The 18,872-nt window shown below is 46.9% G+C and overlaps 1 protein-coding gene across 1 annotated transcript in view; it reads right to left on the bottom strand.

Annotated features, from left to right (window-relative positions):
* Positions 1-204: 204 nt before the first annotated feature.
* The window catches only part of LOC109993928 (guanine nucleotide exchange factor VAV3), an 81,335-nt gene continuing 62,667 nt past the window's right edge, over positions 205-18,872 (bottom strand). The window contains exons 18-28 of the mRNA XM_020647093.3: positions 16,099-16,121; positions 15,244-15,262; positions 12,465-12,595; positions 11,877-11,942; positions 11,372-11,406; positions 10,619-10,735; positions 8,557-8,644; positions 7,271-7,400; positions 4,883-4,963; positions 3,826-3,977; positions 205-3,735 (exon numbers count right to left, since the gene is read on the bottom strand). Of these exons, the coding sequence (XP_020502749.1) occupies positions 3,691-3,735; positions 3,826-3,977; positions 4,883-4,963; positions 7,271-7,400; positions 8,557-8,644; positions 10,619-10,735; positions 11,372-11,406; positions 11,877-11,942; positions 12,465-12,595; positions 15,244-15,262; positions 16,099-16,121 (887 nt within the window). The 3' untranslated portion in view covers positions 205-3,690. The remainder of the gene's footprint in view (positions 3,736-3,825; positions 3,978-4,882; positions 4,964-7,270; positions 7,401-8,556; positions 8,645-10,618; positions 10,736-11,371; positions 11,407-11,876; positions 11,943-12,464; positions 12,596-15,243; positions 15,263-16,098; positions 16,122-18,872) is intronic.

Below are 18,872 nucleotides of genomic sequence, written 5' to 3' on the forward strand. Positions count from 1 at the left end.
TACTACAGACTGCTGTCAGGCGTTGGACAGTATGTGTAGTGTGACCTCCAGTCGCTGGTCATTCTGCAGTTCACCACTAGGCTGGTTTCCTCTCTTGGAATGAGGTAGTGAACAGCAGCCCAGCTGTGGTGCCTTTTGATGCAGAGCTGAACTCAAACTTGTTCTTCATGTTAAACATCTTTATAATGATTGAAAAGAGACACATTAGGAGAAGCCTTGTATATATTTATTATGTGCTATGTACATGATTTACAGTATGTTACAGCAACAATACGCAGTAATGCTACACAGTAAAGATTGCACAGTTATAGAGTCAGGCCACAGCGGTCGGTACCGAGCTGAGCTTCCAGCGAACATCTTTGGCTTCAGAGGGACAGAGTGAAGAAGGAGGAGGATGAATTATCAATGAATCACAGCAAGAAAAAGTATCTTATCACATATTCTCAGCTCAGCGTTCTGCAGAATTGGTCGAGGAGATTGTTACTTTAAGGCCTGCTGAGACGTGTCCGGCCCTCAATCCTGTCTGAGAGCATTTTAACAGGAACACTGAGCATGTCTGTGCATGTATGAGGACACTCATTTCATTCAGTCTTTAAATGCATCAGGTCAATCAGTCTATAAATCTGTGTTCGGACTGGACTGGTCCTCCTTCTGCAGCAGCTGTTTGTAAAGACTCAGACGCCTCTTGCTCTTCCTCTCCTGATAAAACGGATTTCTTTTCTCCTCCAGCCAACACACTGCCTCAGCTTCAGAGGTGAGGGACAGAGAACAGACACAGATTGGATGAAAGATGGATGGAGAGAGACAGAGAGAGAGAGGGAGGGGAAGTGGCACGGTGAGATAGTGCCGGAGCGAGCGGAGCCGACAGAGAGATGGATGCAGCGAGGTCGCCGAGGTGAGGAGATGGTGTAATGATCAGATCACAGATTCCCCCCGAGCCCAGAAACCTCAGACTGACTCCGAGAGGAGGAGGACCGGAGCCACTGTCAGAGTTCATGTGGGTGGAGGAGGAGGATGAGGAAGAGGAGGAGGAGGAGGAGCAGGAGGAGGGGGAGGAGAGAGGAGGAGGAGGAGGAGGAGGATGAGGAGGAGAGAGGAGGAGGATGAAGAAGAGAGCAGAGTGGATAACAGGAGTCTGAGATGACAGGATACTCTTCCTTGACACTTCTCCCCTGACAGGAGAGGAGCTGCTGCTCGATCACATCAGTGTTTCAGAACGTTTCCTAAAGAAGTTATAAATGTAATGTTTGTCTGCTCAGAGGCTGCAGGAGGACGAGCAGCTTCATCCTGCTGCACACAAAGTGTCAGGAAAGCTTTCATGAAAGCAGCCAGAATGTGCAGAAAGGTAAATGTGTCTCTCTGAATCTGCTGCTCTGTGATGATGTGATCTTCTAAACATCCTTCATCTCATCAGATGATGTCATCTCCAAACTTAAGGAAGTTGAAGGTTACAGCTCAGAGGAGATGTGTTTAGCATGCTGCCATCTAGTGGTCACTTAGTGACACTGTGGAGAATAGTGGAAACGGGGAAGTCACAAAGCAATGATACATGAATATAAATCTTCAGTCCAACACTCAACGCTTTTACACATATGACAACATGAGCACTGGGCGGAGGGATTATTAAACATCATAGCACCATTCATCGCACACTAAAGTATTTCTTTACCACAACTCTTCCTTCAGTTCACCAAACAATGTGCAGACATGACAGAGGAGGACGCAGCAGGTCACCTCAGGGTCCATCTGTTTCAGGTGTTAGGACTGGAGATGAGCTCTGAACGTTTGGATTGTTTGGCTCTCTTCTTAGAGAAGCTTCCTCTGTCTGACTGTGTCTGATATTTCAGGATGGCTGCGTTATATGAAGACCCTTTACACAGAACACACAGAGGCTCTTTAAAGGTTATGTGTTGGGTTGTGTAGTGTGGTCGTACTCGAAACCGGTCTTAGTCTCCAGAGCACTTTTTGAAGGTCTCGTCTCGTCTAAATCATGTTTTACTCGGTCTTGTCTCGGTCTCAGACTGGGCAGACTCCAGATTTTAAATCAATACCGGCCAAGACCTCCTCTGATCGTCTATTTTTCCACGTAATTTCTGTGAAGGAAAACTCCTCTTTTTAAAAGAACAAAAAACTGACTGCGACTCCACAACCTTCCCGGTGTTACACTGTAAGTGAGGGACACGCCCCCTGAACACAAGATGAAGATTTATGAGAGATATTTATGGTCTCGGAGCAGTCCGGTCTCAGGTATGTCTCGGTCTGGATTAGTGTGGTCTTTACTACAACACTAAGTGTGTGTGTGTGTGTGTGTGTGTGTGTGTGTGTGTGTGTGTGTGTGTGTGTGTGTGTGTGTGTGTGTGTGTGTGTGTGTGTGTGTCCTCTCTTCAGACTGGAGAATTTAAAGTCACATTTGGACCATCCTTAAACACAAACCACGACTTGATTATAAATCTCTCTCTCCACATTTAAAGAAAGACAAAGTGTCTTTTGCTCCTCAAATCTCGGATGAGATTTAAACATCCCCACTGCTGCTGCTGCCGGCGCGTTCTCTGCCTCGCCTCCAGACAACATAAGTTGGCGTCTTATTCTGTCTGAGTCTGTCTGCGTGTGTCGACATGAGGACAGAGTTTTTCTCTATTTATTCCCTCAAATGTGGGAAAATCCTCTTTCACCGTGGATTAGGGAGACACTGTGCATAATGTGAAGGGGGGGCGAGGGTGTTACAGGGGGGGGGGGGGGGGGGGGGCTGTTAACAGGAGGATAGACGCAGAGGAGAAGCTCCCATCATTCTCTTTGTTTCCAGCGTTAATGCATTATTTTAAATGCTTTTAAAGACAAAAGGAATAAACTAAATTCAAAATGTTCTGCAGAAACTTCATGTTGAAGGTCAACACTGTGAGGCCGCACCAGGAGGGGAACGCCTTCTGACAGAACGCTGTGATGCACGATCTGATGGAAATGTTGCTAACAGGTTGGACGTAAAATAAATCTCACAAAGAGCGACTGAAACCTGAGAATAAGAGAGAGAACAGTCGGAGGGTTTTATTTATTTCCCTCTCTTGGTTTCCGGTACCTTCTCTGTGGTGCGACCCCAACAGGTCGCTAACGCCTCCTATTAGGTAAACCATTGGCGAGCGGCCTCCTGTCACCGATAAGAGGCGAGGACCGCTAACGGTAAAGACACTGCCGATAAAGAACGAAGGAGGAGGGAGGGAAGAACAGCCATCGATGCTATCCCTCTATTACATGTCCTTTAAAACGAGTGATCATAATCTGTGTATGTGTGTGTGTGTGTGTGTGTGTGTGTGTGTGTCTGCATTAGTCAAACAGACTCAGACTGAAGTCCGTCCTGCAGGAGGATGAAAGCGTGGGTGAGTTTGACAGTTTGGCGAGGGTGGACCTGGCAGCAGAAAAAGGAAGAGGCTTCAGGGATGTCCGGGCAGAGAAAGAGGGATGGAGGGTGGATTATGGATGTAAGAAGTGAGGGGGGGGTGGGTTGTCCCGTTGACAGCCAGGCCGCTCGTTGGTGGAGTCCACACTGGGGGAAGCAGAGGTGACGGCGTTGCGGCGTAGCCCTTTCCTCTCTGAAGGCCTCGGGGACGTCTTCAGAACCTGAAATCAGCAGAGAGTCTCCGTCTCCCTGCTGCAGCCCTTCTTCAGTCATTCCACTCTTTTCCTCATGTCGGACCATCACTCCTCACCCTCCTCCACATACGTGGACGGGAACCAGCCGACCTGCGGAGGGGGCGGAGACTCACATCAGTATTCCTCTCCACAGAACTGCGCCTCAGAGTGAAGCGTTGATGAGATATAAACTGAGCTCACCCTGCCGTTGACCTCGCCCCTCCACCAGCCGTTGGCCCCGGACTTTGTGTAGATCTTCACCACGTCTCCCTCCTGCAGAGACAGCTCCCGTGTGTCCCGAGAGCTGAAGTCGTACCGCGCGATGGCCACGCCGATCACCTTCGGAGTGAACACTGGAGGGGGGGGGGGGGGGGGGGGGGGGAGACAGAGAGAGAGGGGGGGGGAGAAAGAGAGAGAGGGTGGTGGAGAGAAAGAAAGCGGGGGGGGGGGGAAGATAGAGAGAGAGAGACAGAGAGAGAGGGAGAGAGAGGGAGAGAGAGAGAGAGAGGGAGAGAGAGAGAGAGAGAGGGAGAGAGAGAGAGAAAGAGAGAGAGGGAGAGAGAGAGAGAGAGGGGGGAGAGAGAGAGATGATTAAAATGAAGCATTAAAGGTTTCAGAAGATGTTTTCATAAAACATCAGGTTCATGTCATGGAACACAAACACAGATGGACATGGCTGGTGCTCACTTTAACCTTCAAACATGATGTCACTCAAAGTTTCAAACAGACTCAGAAACGTTCACAACCATCACAGAACAGTTCAGAATTTAACAATGAGTTCAAACGTGAAACCAGAACATGTCAGGGAGTTTGTGACGGACTTCACATAACAATTTTTATCTTTATTTCAATTCAATTCAATTCAATTCCATTCAATTTATTTTGTATAGCGTCAACTCATAACAAGTGTTATCTCAAGACACTTTACAAAAAGCAGGTAAAATACCTTACTCTTTGTCTGTTAACATTACAAAAGAGCAGGTAAAAAAGACCTTACTCATTGTTATGTTACAAAAAACAGGTAAAAGACCTTACTTTATATATTTTATATTTATCAAACAGTCCCTGTCATGATATTTATGAGCACGGCACGATGCGAGAGGTGAGATGGTGCAGTGTGAGGCTGCATGTAAAGGCAGAGATGTGATGGCACTGAGCTGCAGCCTGCATGCTAAGCAGCCTCCAACATGAAAGCAAAGAGAGAGAGAGAGAGAGAGAGAGAGAGAGAGAGAGAGAGAGAGAGAAGAGATACCTGTACCTGACCAGAAGGGAGCAGAGGAAGGAGGTACAAAGCTGTAGCCGGCAGGAGATACAAAAGAGAGGCCGCAGAGCAATGGGGCTATAGCAGGCCAGGCCAGGCGGGGAGCAGAGGGGGGAGAGGGGGGAGAGGGGGGAGGGGGGAGAGGGGGAAGAGGGCAGAGATGGAGGGAGGAGAGAGGAGCAAAGGAGAAAAAAATAAAACATGAATTTTAAGAATCCAAACTGTTCAGAAGGTACAGAGAACACAGCTGCAGCATGATAATCAATGACAGGCAGGAGGAGGAGCAGAAAGCCACCGAACAGCTGATTTCATTATTTTTAAACACCTGAAAGCTTCTTCATCGAGTGTTACAGTCAATGAAGAAAGTGTGAGAAAAACATCTGCAGAGCACGGAGATGGTAGAGGTGGTGTGCAGACAGTCTATGATCGTGCAGTGATCATAGGGAATAAACATCACCACCCCCTCCCACTGGCTCCAGGTGAATTCTCCTGATTATATCCTGCTGTGTTCTCACATCAGATCACTCTGATTTTCTGCAGAATAAATACCAGGAGGCTGGAGGAGAAACTCCGGGTGAAGAGAGAAACATTCAGCTGTTTGTGTTCACACATGACGCTCAGACTGAAAATATCAGGACGTTTTCAGGAGGTGTGAACGAACTACAAGAACAAGAAGAGACATGTAAAGACTACAAACAACATTGCCGCCTCTTTGAGGTTGACGTAACTCATGAGTCCACAACGCCTACAAATCAACATGTTTGTCACCAGAGGACCCTTCAAATTAAAAGTTTCCAAACCTTCCCGCCTGCCTCATAAAAATGGAACGATGATCACGGACAGTAATGAGAGAGAAATGTGTGACGCTCCAAACAATCCTGCAGGCAGCTGAACATGCCGAGGTGATTGATGTGATCTATGGAGAGCTGGAGGTCTAAACTGAAGACTCATCAGCATCCTCTGATGAAGAGGGATCCTACTCCTCTTCAAAATAAAACACCAGCTGCAGTTTACAAGCCTCATGTTAGTCAAACCTGATGTGTGGACTGCTGCACAAAGCTCCATGTGAACGACACAAACACACAGAACCAGAGAGAGGACGAGGCTGCATCCAATCAGCAGCAGCGTCCCTCACAGTTTGTTCATGGACACATGAATGATGTTAGGATTCTAGTTTGTAAAAAAAAAACATCAGTCAGAGGATTTTTGTTCTGCAGAGACTTCCAGGAAACAGAGAACGGAGCGTAAACATTAATTAGCAGTCCTCCAGCAGAGCTCCAGACGATGGAAATCAAACAGAGAGAGATTTAAACGAAGTGTGCACGCCAGGACGAGTCTGACGACGACACAACAGACCTCGCCACAATAAAACTCATTTGGAGCGAGGCTGTCTGTGCTCAACAATCTGTTCACATTTCTGTCTGTCAGCAGGAGCAGACGTTCTTTCGTTTCCACCGCAGCGAGAGAAAAACAGGATTCTAATGAAATCTCATTCAGACGCTCCTGTTTCATGTTTGCAATCCACCGAATGAGACGTAAGTAATTCAGATTGTGTGAAGTGAACGTGGAGACTTCACACGGCCTGCAGCGTCCACTTCAATCAGATCAATTCACTTAGATTTAAAGAGAACATTTCCAAAACGACAACTGTTGACTAACGTGCAACACACGGAAACATATAAACAGACAAAAGGAGAGCCACGTGACAGCATGTGTTACGCCGTCAAAATAAGAGCATCAGTGTCGTTTCAGTGTGATTATGATGACATGAGTTCACAGAAACATGCAGACTGATGACAGAAAGGGCAGACCTGAGCGGAGCGTTCAGTTGTAAACTTGGGCCTGCCAGAAGTTCTTTTTCTCATTTCAAAATAAAAGCTTGTTGGTATTCAAACCTGAGGTAAAGATCTCTGAGCTTAAAACAAACACACAAAAAAACAAAATAAAAGCCTGATGACGAACTAATTAGAAAACCAATCACTTCAAACATGCGGTTAAAAAGATTATTAATAGCGATAAACTATTGAAAACAGCGATTAAGAAAATGTTTGTTTAAAGAAGATCTATTATCTTTACTGTCAGCATTCAGATGTCAGTCTGGGACTCCTGTTGAGCTGCTCTAAAACCTTATTTATCTAAAATTGGTGTTTCAGCTGCTGTCTCTTTAAGGTCCGCCTCCCCACGTCCCTACTCCCCTCTGATTGGCCAGCTCTGTTTGCAGTCACAGAGACGTTTGAGTGAGCTTCCGAGTGGGTGTGTCCTTAAAAAAGCTGCCTCTCAAGACAAACTCTCCCGCCCGGCTTTGCGACACGCTACACGATGACGAACCGGCTTCTTGTGAACAGCGATGATTAGAATCTGAAACTGTTAAAGCGGTTTACTCACTGTTGCTTCCCGAGCAGTTGAGTCGTTGCATCGCAGCGTTCTCAGGTTCTCTGTAGGGAAACTGCAGCGTGGTGTCCAGACTCCTGAAGCCTTCTCTGAGGGAGTGATGTTTGTAGTACTCGATGAGCTCCTGATCACACAAACACACAGCGGGTTAACACTCGTCTCTGAAGGAGGTCACTTTTAAAACCTGATAAATGAATCAGCTCTTACACATTCTTCACGAGACTGAACAGTTCTTGATTTTATTATAACGGGAAATAAAACTTTCATTGTTCTGACACTCAAAATAACACGTCTCCATCCCTAAATGTCTTGGTTTTGGTCTTGGTCTTGACTCGGTCTCATCCTGTCTTGGTTTTGGTCTTGACTCGGTCTCATCCTGTCTTGGTCTTGGTCTTGACTGGGTCTCATCCAGTCTTGGTTTTGGTCTTGTCTTGGTCTTGGTTTTGACTTGGTCTTGCCCTGTCTTGGTCTTGGTCTTGACTCGGTCTCGTCCTGTCTTGGTTTTGGTCTTGTCTTGGTCTTGGTCTTGGTCTTGGTCTTGGTCTTGACTGGGTCTCGTCCTGTCTTAGTTTTGGTCTTGGTCTTGACTCGGTCTCATCCTGTCTTGGTTTTGGTCTTGTCTTGGTCTTGGTCTTGGTCTTGGTCTTGGTCTTGGTCTTGACTCGGTCTCGTCCTGTCTTGGTCTTGGTCTTGACTGGGTCTCATCCAGTCTTGGTTTTGGTCTTGTCTTGGTCTTGGTTTTGACTCGGTCTTGCCCTGTCTTGGTCTTGACTCGGTCTCGTCCTGTCTTGGTTTTGGTCTTGTCTTGGTCTTGGTCTTGGGCTTGGGCTTGGGCTTGGGCTTGGGCTTGGTCTTGGTCTTGGTCTTGGTCTTGACTCGGTCTCTTCCTGTCTTGGTTTTGGTCTTGGTCTTGACTCGGTCTCTTCCTGTCTTGGTTTTGGTCGTGACTGGGTCTTGATCCCTCATCAGTCTCATCAGAACTTTTGATCCACTATTAAATGCTCTTCAAATTAAATGAGCATCTTATTTTGAAAGGCTGTCTGAAACAAACAGTTTGATCAGCTGATATGAAATGTGCATTAACCATTCAGTGTGACATAAATACAGCTGGTGAACCTTCATTCCCACCAAGCACCACACGTGTCTGTTAGGTCGAGGCCCCGGGGCCCGTATCAACACTGCTAAAACAAAATCCAGCTTTTGACACTTCATTAGGCGCTGCACACGCTGATTTATTTATGAGCTGCGGCGGTGGAATTTAACAAATAAAAGAGACTCACTAATATGCTCCTGAACTTCTTGTGCTCTGCGATGTGGAAGCAGCCGTCTTTGGTCAGGATCTTTATGTGCTTCACGTCGTTGTTGTACCTGTGGGCCATTGAATAAGTTATGAGTGTAATTTCCCTCTCTGATCACCGCCATCGATCGGAGGCCCGCCCCCTGGCCTCCAAGGAGAGTGCCAACCTCTCACTGTAATGCACGAGGTCCCAGAGGTTTGGGACACGTGAGTGATGGGTGGTCAGGAGGAAATGTGTGCCCCAACACACACACACACACACACACACACACACACACACACACACACACACAGAAACTTGTGTTTGCATTAACAGGGAGTCTGCAGTCTGAAGAATGCTTAGGGCCTTAAGTTTCATGTTACGTGGTTAAGAGCGTGACCTTGTCTGATACTAACACTAGGGGGCAGCACAAATTCTACACAGACGTATCTACTTTGGGACATGGACCTTAAACAGTCGGTAACGTACATGCAATTTTTCCACAATCCTGTTTACATCAATCTTAAGTTAAGAAAAATAGGAGGAGGAGAGGGGCTTACGAAGCAGTATGCAACTCTGACTCCTAGTGTTTACATCATAGAGAGCTGTCTCTCCCCCCCTCTCTAGAGTCGATGCTCACACAGGTCACCATGTGGTGGACACTGAAGCTTCAGTGTTTATCCAGCTCTGCATGGGTCTGTAAACCTTTCTGTGTTCTAACCTCTCTCCATTTTTCAAAAGCATCTCCAATATTGATCCTAGTTTGAGCACGTTTCTGCTCGTGGAGCTTATTAGAAACACGCAGAGGCTTTTTAGGTCGGGTACAATCACTTCTATCTGAACCACTTCTCTTGCCCGCTTCCATCGCTGCAACACCTGTTGACCTGATAACTGCTCTCATATCTGACAAAAGGGCGTCGAAAACGGCCGTGTTCAGGACCAGAATGCAAACTGTCATCAAATCAGTTGAGTCAACTTTATTGACACGTTTCCTGTGTTTATCAATTTTTTTTAGATGTTGACATTTTTTAAGAAATTAAAGGTTTTTACAGTATTTTCCACTGTGTGAGACAGACACTTTTCCCGACAGCCTCCTTAACTATTACTTTTTGAACACTATCATGGCATCTCTGAGGGAGAGGACATTTTCATTCAAGTCATCCCCACAGCTCGGTCTCCTCCGTCTGCTCCTCTCTTGGGGGGACGTTTAAATAACCTTGAGCAGTCTGACTCTCTCTCTTTCTCTCTCTGACTAGTTCAGAGCAGCTCGTCTGAACATGAGCAGCTCAGGAGGAGCGGGAAGACGTCCACTCTGAGAGGAGCATAGGCTCTAAAAAGAGTCCCACCGAAGAGTAGAGGAGAGTTTCTGCTGCTCAGAGAGTCAGCAGGATGAGACGATGGCTCACACTGATGTCATCTCTGTTTCTACTGAGACGATGATGTCATGATCACAGCTCTGACATATGCTCCATTCATTATCATCTAACTGCCCTTCTTTCTTGTTTCCTAGTTTTGTGGGTTTGGAGGTCTAACCGTGATGGTCTTACGTGGTCTAAAGCCCTGCAGAATGATAAGCACGCAGGTTGGTGAGTCTCACAAACGTCTCCGTGGTTAACCACGGACTCTGAGAACCTCAACGTGCAGACAAAGCTATAACTCGCTGCATCGCTTTCTGTAGCTCAGCCGAGAGTTCATAGAGTCGATGCTGCGGTTTGGTTAGAAACGTCTGAGGAATCCAGCCGAGAATCTGTCTGACCGCAGCATCATGAAGCCCTCATACACAGAGCTGAGTGAGGATTAAAGAGAGAATCAGGTTGATCTCCGGTATCGTATCGTTTCTCTCTTGAACTGCAACAAAACGTGGAGCAGCTGATTGTTTGTGGAAGAGGCGCGGCTCCCTCAATAGATAGACAGAGGTTATGTAAGGTCTTAATCCCAGGAGACCAGACATCATGAAAACATGCTTCAGAGGATTAGTCCTGCACACTGACCCTCGAGCTCTGCATGCATTCACACAGGGTCTTCATCAGAGCGTCTGTCTACATGACAGTGATGTCACACTCACTTTATACTGACGGCGTACTCTGTGTACTCTCTGCTGCGATGGCGGACCAGGTACGTGCTGTTGACCCTATTGTGGAGTTCTGCCTCAGCCTGGAGTCTCTCCATCGGACCTGCAAACCTAAAACACGACGACAAAAACACAGAAACTGAATGACTGAATATACTTTTAAAGTTAGTGGTTTAACCCTTAAAGGTCACATATTAAATCCATTTTTCCATGTTCCTCTAACATGTGTCTCTAGTCTGTCTACAAACCCCCCAATGATGAGAAAAGTCCATCATCTCTGTCTTTAACCTGCTCCACTTTTCAGAAAATGTGTGCTCAAACAGGCCGTTTGGAGATTTTCCCTTCATGACATCACAAAGGGCAGTAGCCCCTCCCCCAGGTGGGTGACACTCCCACAGCTAGGTGTTTGTTCTGCCCTCTGAGTCTGCCTTCTCACCGTAAACAATAGGACATGGAGCAAGAAAGCCTGAGACACCCAAGACCTTCCAGAGAGGGGGCGTGGTCAAACACAGCTCATTTACATATTTAAAGGTACAGACACAGAAACAGCCTGTTCTGAGCAGGGCTGAAATAGAGGGGTTTATAGACATGATCAAATACAGGATCAGAGTGGATTTAGAACAAGAAACTTCACACACATGTTTTAAGGAGCTCTGACACTTATTTACACTGAAGAAGAGGAGGAGGATATGTGACTTTAATGATATGTTCAGTGAAATAACAGGTGTCAGTGTTTGGTGATCTCACCAGGGCTGAGTGGAGTAGTCGACAGGTTTTGGGACCTGGAGCAAAGAGCAAAGAGTGTTTTTGTTATTGACATAAAGCAACCTCACCACAACACCACCACGCTAATCTATGCTTGGCGCCGGCTCAACAGTCCTGACGCTGTGCCCCGAAATAAAACAGTATCTCTTCACTGTAAGAGAACAATAAAACAGCTTAATGCAGCTATTATCTTTACGACAGAGGAGATAACTGCAGGTTATCTTCAGGATAGCCCATGATCCTGCAGCAGCTGGACACAGAGTGAGGACGAGACCATCCAGATGTGATGGACTAAATAAGTCAGTCCAGACTCTGCTCCCTTTGAGGGGTGTAGGTTAGTCTGCACAACAACAGGTAACAGCTCAACCCCTCCCCCACCTTCCTGCACCTCCTCACCTGCCTGCTGCTTCTCCCCCCCCCCCGACAGTAAATACACACATTGCTCTACTGTTGTGAGAAATAGGAGAGAGAGAGAGAAGCTGCTTACACATGGACAAGGCTTCACTGCATCGCTGGGGAAGAAGCCGACCTCCTTGGTGGACAGGATTCTGCCCTGAAAGCACACACACACACACACACACACACACACACACACACACACACACACACACACACACACACACACACACACACACACACACACACACACACACACACACACACACACACACACACACACACACACACACACACACACACACACACACACAGATAATCGTGTTACGACCAGTGAGCTCACTTTGTCTCCATAATTCAGGAGCGATTATCTGGAACACAGAGCAGCGTGTGTTAACAGCCTGCTATTTAACTGTCGGTGGAATAATGGCTGACAGGAAGAGGAAGTGTGTTTATTGTTCCCGTGGCGACAACTCTTTCAACCGGGAAAGGTTTTTTAGAAACACACAGAGACTTGTGGAGGAAGGAGGTTCATAAAGTCAGAGGCTCACTTTGTAACTCTGTTGTTCTTTTCTTCTCAAGTTGTCACTTGTTGACTTATTAGATACTAAAGGTTAGTGTGTCACTGCGTCCTCGCTGTGTGTGTGTGTGTGTGTGTGTGTATGTGTGATCCTCTTACCTGCCACCAGGCGCTGTGCAGGTCGGCACGGATCAACTCGATGATGTCTCCAGACTGGATGCTGAGAGGTGGACCGGACGCTGGGCTCGGAGCGCCGTAGTAGTTCCTGATGACGATCATCTTTGGCAGACCTGCGGGAGAAAGAGAATGTCAGGACCCTGCAGGAAGTATTCAAGGTAACCATGACAACACAGATTCTTTGATTTACAGTCTTTAACGCTGCTAAAAAAACATCAACAGGAGAGGAGACGGTTTACAGGTGATCTCAGTTCATTTCTATTTGAGTTGAATCTGTAGTCTTTAAAAACTGATCTGAGGTCAGCAGAGGCTCGGAAAGTCTGCAGAAATGTGAACACTAAACATCAAGAAGGCAGAAAAAAGAAAGAAAAGTGTGAAAGTGTGTGAAGTTTGTTTTTACAAAAATTAAAGTCGAAGTAAAAGTTGAAGCTGAAATGTTTTTTAAAACTCATGCAGACATGCATAATGTAGGTCGCTGGTAGCCTAGTGGTTACTGCGCGCCCTCCATGTACAAAGGCTGGAGTCCTCCAAGCGGGTGGACAGGATTCGACCTGTGGCTCCTTTCCTGCATGTCATTCCCCTCTGTCTGTCCTTAATTACTGACTCTATCCACTGTCCTGTCTCAAATAAAAGCCCAAAAATGAACCTTTAAAAAAAAAGGTAGTAATGAGGTGTACACACACACACACACACACACACACACACACACACACACACACACACACACACACACACACACACACACACACACACACACACACACACACACACACACACACACACACACACACACACCCCTGGAGTCAGCCGTGTGTGCTGCCCTTGCAGATCGTTTGGACCCATTATAAAATGACAGATAAGCCTGCAGGTCATCACACTCACAGATGGAAGATAAGCAGGAGTGTGTTTCAGGGAGGACCCGGTTTACTGCTGATCCAGGATCCAGAGGGTTACAGACAAACTCGGTGTGTTTACAGGAGCACACACACGTCTCTCCTTTTTATCTCATCACTTTGAACACTTTTACATTTTAGGTATAAAATGCACATCTGATGCAACAGCGTCCTCACCATATCTTCAGCCCCCCCGAGTGTGAAAACTTGAGTTTTAGAGCCTCACAGAGAAATCTGCACTGCTTGGATTGACTCCAAGTGTGACCCGGAGCAGCTGGCCTCTAGAAGGACTAATAAAGCTTTAACTAGCCGTGGTTAACTTAACATTAACCTGCAGGCTCTGCTGACCGTGTTACCTGCAGCATTCAAGTTTCAGGTGTGCAGGAGGAGAGAGCCTCGAGTCCAGCTGAGTGATGGACCTTCATGAAGCCTCCTGTGTTGCTGCAGTCAGCCATGCAGAGCGACAGACACACATCATCACAGTGAGGGTTTAAATGTGGTGATGTGGTGAGACTTTGATCCCCTTATTGAGTCAGATGTCAGTGAAATTGAAATATAATATATGTCTATTATGAAGCTTCATGGCAAACAGACCCGGAGCTCAGACCTCACAGCCGACACAATACCATGCATATCTGAGTCTGCATTGTGCACAACAATATGAGAGAGAAATTCAAAAGAGAGCATGAAGAGAGAGGGGGAAGCTTTAGGCAAACAACAGAGGAGTCAACAAGCGCTAATACGTCTCTATCTGCGTGTGTGCAGCAGCCCGACATGTGCCAGCCCGCCTCAGTACCACTTCTAAAGACATGGGGCCGTGGAGAATCCAGTCTCGGGGGCATGAATTGCATTCCTCTCCTCACAAGGACGAGCCGAGTGTTAGTGCACCTTTGAAAACAGACAAAGAGCGCAGCGGCGTTGAGTATTACGAAGTGCCGAGGGCCGGAGCAATCAAACGCCTATTGATTTTAATGCGTCCTCCGTCAGAAATGATTTTCTGCAGCATAATGGACGGAGAGGTGGAAAAATGAGAGATGAAGGCAGGTTTATGAGAGATTAAAGGCCCTACACACACACACACACACACACACACACACACACACACACACACACACTCACACACACACACTGAAGGATAGTGTGTGTGAGAACTACTTTTCCTGTAATGTCGTCCTGGTTCATGCTCGCTGATATTCCTCCTAATCAAAGCGTGTTCTTCAACCTTTAGTCAACATTGATGGTGTTTACATCAGGATGGTGATGTCATAGGGGGATTCATGGAGACTTAGGTAGACCCTCCTCTCTGCGTGAGCGGGGTCACCTCTGATTCCAGGAAGAGAAATCATATCGCTTAAACGCTAGCAGTAATGAATCCAGACCTACTGCCGAGGAGACAGAGGAGGAGGAAGTGAGAGAGAGAGACCAAACCAACAGGAACTAAGAGACTCACATTCATCCAGAAGACTCAAACGTTTCTGCAGCAACACAAACTGTGAGGGCGGAGCTTCAAGCACTCGTTAAGGTGCAGAACTTAAACTAATACTGAGTCCGTCTGTGGTTTACTACTTTGAAACTTTTAAAGGAAGAATGCAACATTATTAAAATGTGTGTGTGAAGGTTCAGTCATCCAGCTCATTCAAAGCTTGAGCCAATGGGATCGTGACGCGGTTAAAGATCTTCAACCACGTCCAACTTGGAATGATGACAACATGCAGCCTGTTCTTTATCGTGGCGTTTAAAATTCTTTTCAACACATGACATTAAACATTTAAAAGAAAAAAAAATCACAGCTTAGATTAACGTCAGTGAAGAGAGAAACATCTGACAGAAGAGACTGTGTGAGGTGAGGTGTGTTCTCAGCTTCTCACCTGGATCTGGATCTCGCCCCTGAAATAGAGCAGACAAAGGTACAAGTTACACACTGCAGAACAGACACACACACACACACACACACACACACACACACACACACACACACACACACACCTGACTAACACACACACACACACACACAACAGACAGACACAAAGACACACATAGATTAATATTTGACTCAGCCTTCTACAGATTCTCCCTCATCCATGCAGGACATGCAGTGTGCACGGACCACACAATATGTTCAGACTCAGATCACACACACACAGACACACACAACGCGAAAACACGACTTTGTTCTCGGCTGCAGAAAACCTCTGCAATTTTTATGAATCATACTTCATCACAGAATGCTAACTAATTCCCTGCAGCACGTCGTGGTGATTGTTTGAGAAAGTTTGCATGTTGAGTTTTTGTTCGGCTCGATTCGTGCACAGAAATCTTCTGATCATGAACACCTAACAGCAGAATGAACTGTTTCAGGTCAGTGCAGTTTATTTTACAGGAAGGATCTCTTCTGCAGGTTGGGCCTCACACTTCTTCTTTGAATAGTTGTACGCTCGGTCTGATTTCCTGCTCTGGAAACTTTTGAGTAGTGCATCTGTAAAGCAAACAGAAGTTTCACAAACAGCAGAGACAACTGAGGCTAAACCTGCAAAAACATCCGTGTGTCTCCCGTCAGGTGAGCTGCAGAAACTTAAGTCAACCTGAGTCTCTTTGGCAAATAGCTGCAGGAGAGAGCAGCCTTCAAAGTGCTGCACACTGAACACACTGAAGCACACACACACACAAACGAACACACAGCTTACACTGAAGCACACACACACACAAACGAACACACAGCTTACCTGAGTTTTGACGGAGCACGGATCTGAAAAAAGTTTGAGAACAGGCATGGTGAATGACGGGTTAGCAGGTGCACACAAACACTTGCACATTCTCGTCGGAACAACACAACAGTCCCTCATTAGTGAAGCGGCCGACGCTCGTGTCTGACCGCGCTCCGCTTTGTTTGACTGCGTGAAGCTACCTGACAGCTGGAAGAGCAGGTAACGAGGAGGGGGGAGGGAGGGGGGACAGACCTGAGGTTTTTGCTCCACCAGTTTCTTTCATTGGCTCCCTGAGGGATGGGTTACACCCCCTACACACACACACACACACACACACACACACACACACACACACACACACACACAGAAACTCTCATACTACTGTACCTGTACAAACAGAGCAGTTGCATAAACCCTCAATGCATACCTGCACACACACACACACCTGTCATTCCTCAAGTAAACTCTGACCTGTTACACAAACATGTGGAGAGGCAGCTGATAACAGAGACAAATGCAGGTAAACAATGGCTTATCTCTGACACACACACACACACACTCTGCACTGAGATTGTGTGTGTGTGTGTGTGTGTGTGTGTGTGTGTGTGTGTGTGTGTGTGTGTGTGTGCAGTCATGCTGGTGTATTGACAGAATCTGCTCAGGTGAGGATTATTATGGCTTTCTGAGCATTAAAGTTCCAATCTGGAAGTTGTGCAACCGACAAGAAGAAACTAATTAAAGGGCAATTCTGGTGTTTTTATTCCAGGAACACAGCTGTTTATGTTCTGAGGAATAAATGACTGACTGGTGTGAACATTGCACACAGGCTCACATGGCTGTAATATAATCTCTGTAAATGCAGCGGGTAAACAGACTGTAACGTCTACAGCAGATAAACAGACTGTAACGTCTGCAACAGGTAAACAGGCTGTAACGTCTGCAGCAGGTAAACAGGCTGTAACATCTGCAGCAGGTAAACAGACTGTAACGTCTGCAGCAGGTAAACAGACTGTAACGTCTGCAGCAGGTAAACAGGCTGTAACGTCTGCAGCAGGTAAACAGACTGTAACGTCTGCAGCAGGTAAACGGACTGTCACGTCTGCAGCAGGTAAACAGACTGTAACGTCTGCAGCAGGTAAACAGGCTGTAACGTCTGCAGCAGGTAAACAGACTGTAACGTCTGCAGCAGGTAAACAGACTAACGTCTGCAGCAGGTAAACAGGCTGTAACGTCTGCAGCAGGTAAACGGACTGTAACGTCTGCAGCAGGTAAACGGACTGTAACGTCTGCAGCAGGTAAACAGACTAACGTCTGCAGCAGGTAAACAGGCTGTAACGTCTGCAGCAGGTAAACGGACTGTAACGTCTGCAGCAGGTAAACGGACTGTAACGTCTGCAGCAGGTAAACGGACTGTAACGTCTGCAGCAGGTAAACGGACTGTAACGTCTGCAGCAGGTAAACGGACTGTAACGTCTGCAGCAGGTAAACGGACTGTAACGTCTGCAGCAGGTAAACAGACTAACGTCTGCAGCAGGTAAACGGACTGTAACGTCTGCAGCAGGTAAACAGACTAACGTCTGCAGCAGGTAAACGGACTGTAACGTCTGCAGCAGGTAAACAGACTGTAACGTCTGCAGCAGGTAAACGGACTGTAACGTCTGCAGCAGGTAAACAGACTAACGTCTGCAGCAGGTAAACGGACTGTAACGTCTGCAGCAGGTAAACGGACTGTAACGTCTGCAGCAGGTAAACAGACTAACGTCTGCAGCAGGTAAACAGGCTGTAACGTCTGCAGCAGGTAAACGGACTGTAACGTCTGCAGCAGGTAAACAGACTGTAACGTCTGCATGTAAACAGACTGTAACGTCTGCAGCAGGTAAACGGACTGTAACGTCTGCAGCAGGTAAACAGACTGTAACGTTTAAACTTAAACTTGACTTTTGGGAGTTTTTTTTAAGTTCCTGACTGACTAAAGTGCTGGTGTGTTTGTATACCGGTGTACCAGCAGAGACTGAACGCTGATTGGACGATTGCGCCGGTAAATTCAGACAGTCTGAGTCTTCAGCAGCTGTCCTGCTGCCGATGTCGCCTGAATCTGCTCAGGTACACTCTGAGCCCAGGTGGGGTGGCAGTGCCGTTATTGCCTCTGTGACCTGAAAGCACCATGACAGATGTCCGGTCCAACTAGAGCTGGCAGCTCGCCACAGTGAACACACACACACCAACACACACACCAATACACGGACAAACACGGACACGCACACACAAAGTCAGTTCGGGTACAGTGTGTCCGGGTATGAGCAGAGCTTTAGTGCTATAAAAACAGAAGCACGCACCTGAAGATTTGAAAAACTTCCACAAACAGCTTACACACACACACACACACACATGCAGAGGACATGTTAAGCTGGTTTATGGCGTTCTTCTTTTCATGCCTCATGTCTGAAGTCCCCTCCCTCGTCTCTCTCTGAGCTGTCAGACTCTGCTCGGGGAGCTGAGTGACAGACGCACAAGAGACTGAGAGGAAAAGAGTTTCTTCAACTCTTCAGTAAAACTCTGATGGGCCTGTGGGGGATCGCAGCGCTGACACTCGGTGACATCGCCTTTAAGCTGCTCTGAAGTGTCAGAAACGCCCGGAGGAGCGGGGGAGGCTCCGAGAGAGAAAACCTGAAAAACTGATCGAATACGAGGACGACCTTCGCGAGCAGAGAGGAGAAAAGTTTGGATTTTCTTTTCAGAACGCCACCACAGTGCAACAAACTTCCTCTGACCAGTAATAATTAAAGACCTTC

This window comes from Labrus bergylta, chromosome 20, assembly GCF_963930695.1.
Source record: "Labrus bergylta chromosome 20, fLabBer1.1, whole genome shotgun sequence".
NCBI lineage: Eukaryota > Metazoa > Chordata > Actinopteri > Labriformes > Labridae > Labrus > Labrus bergylta.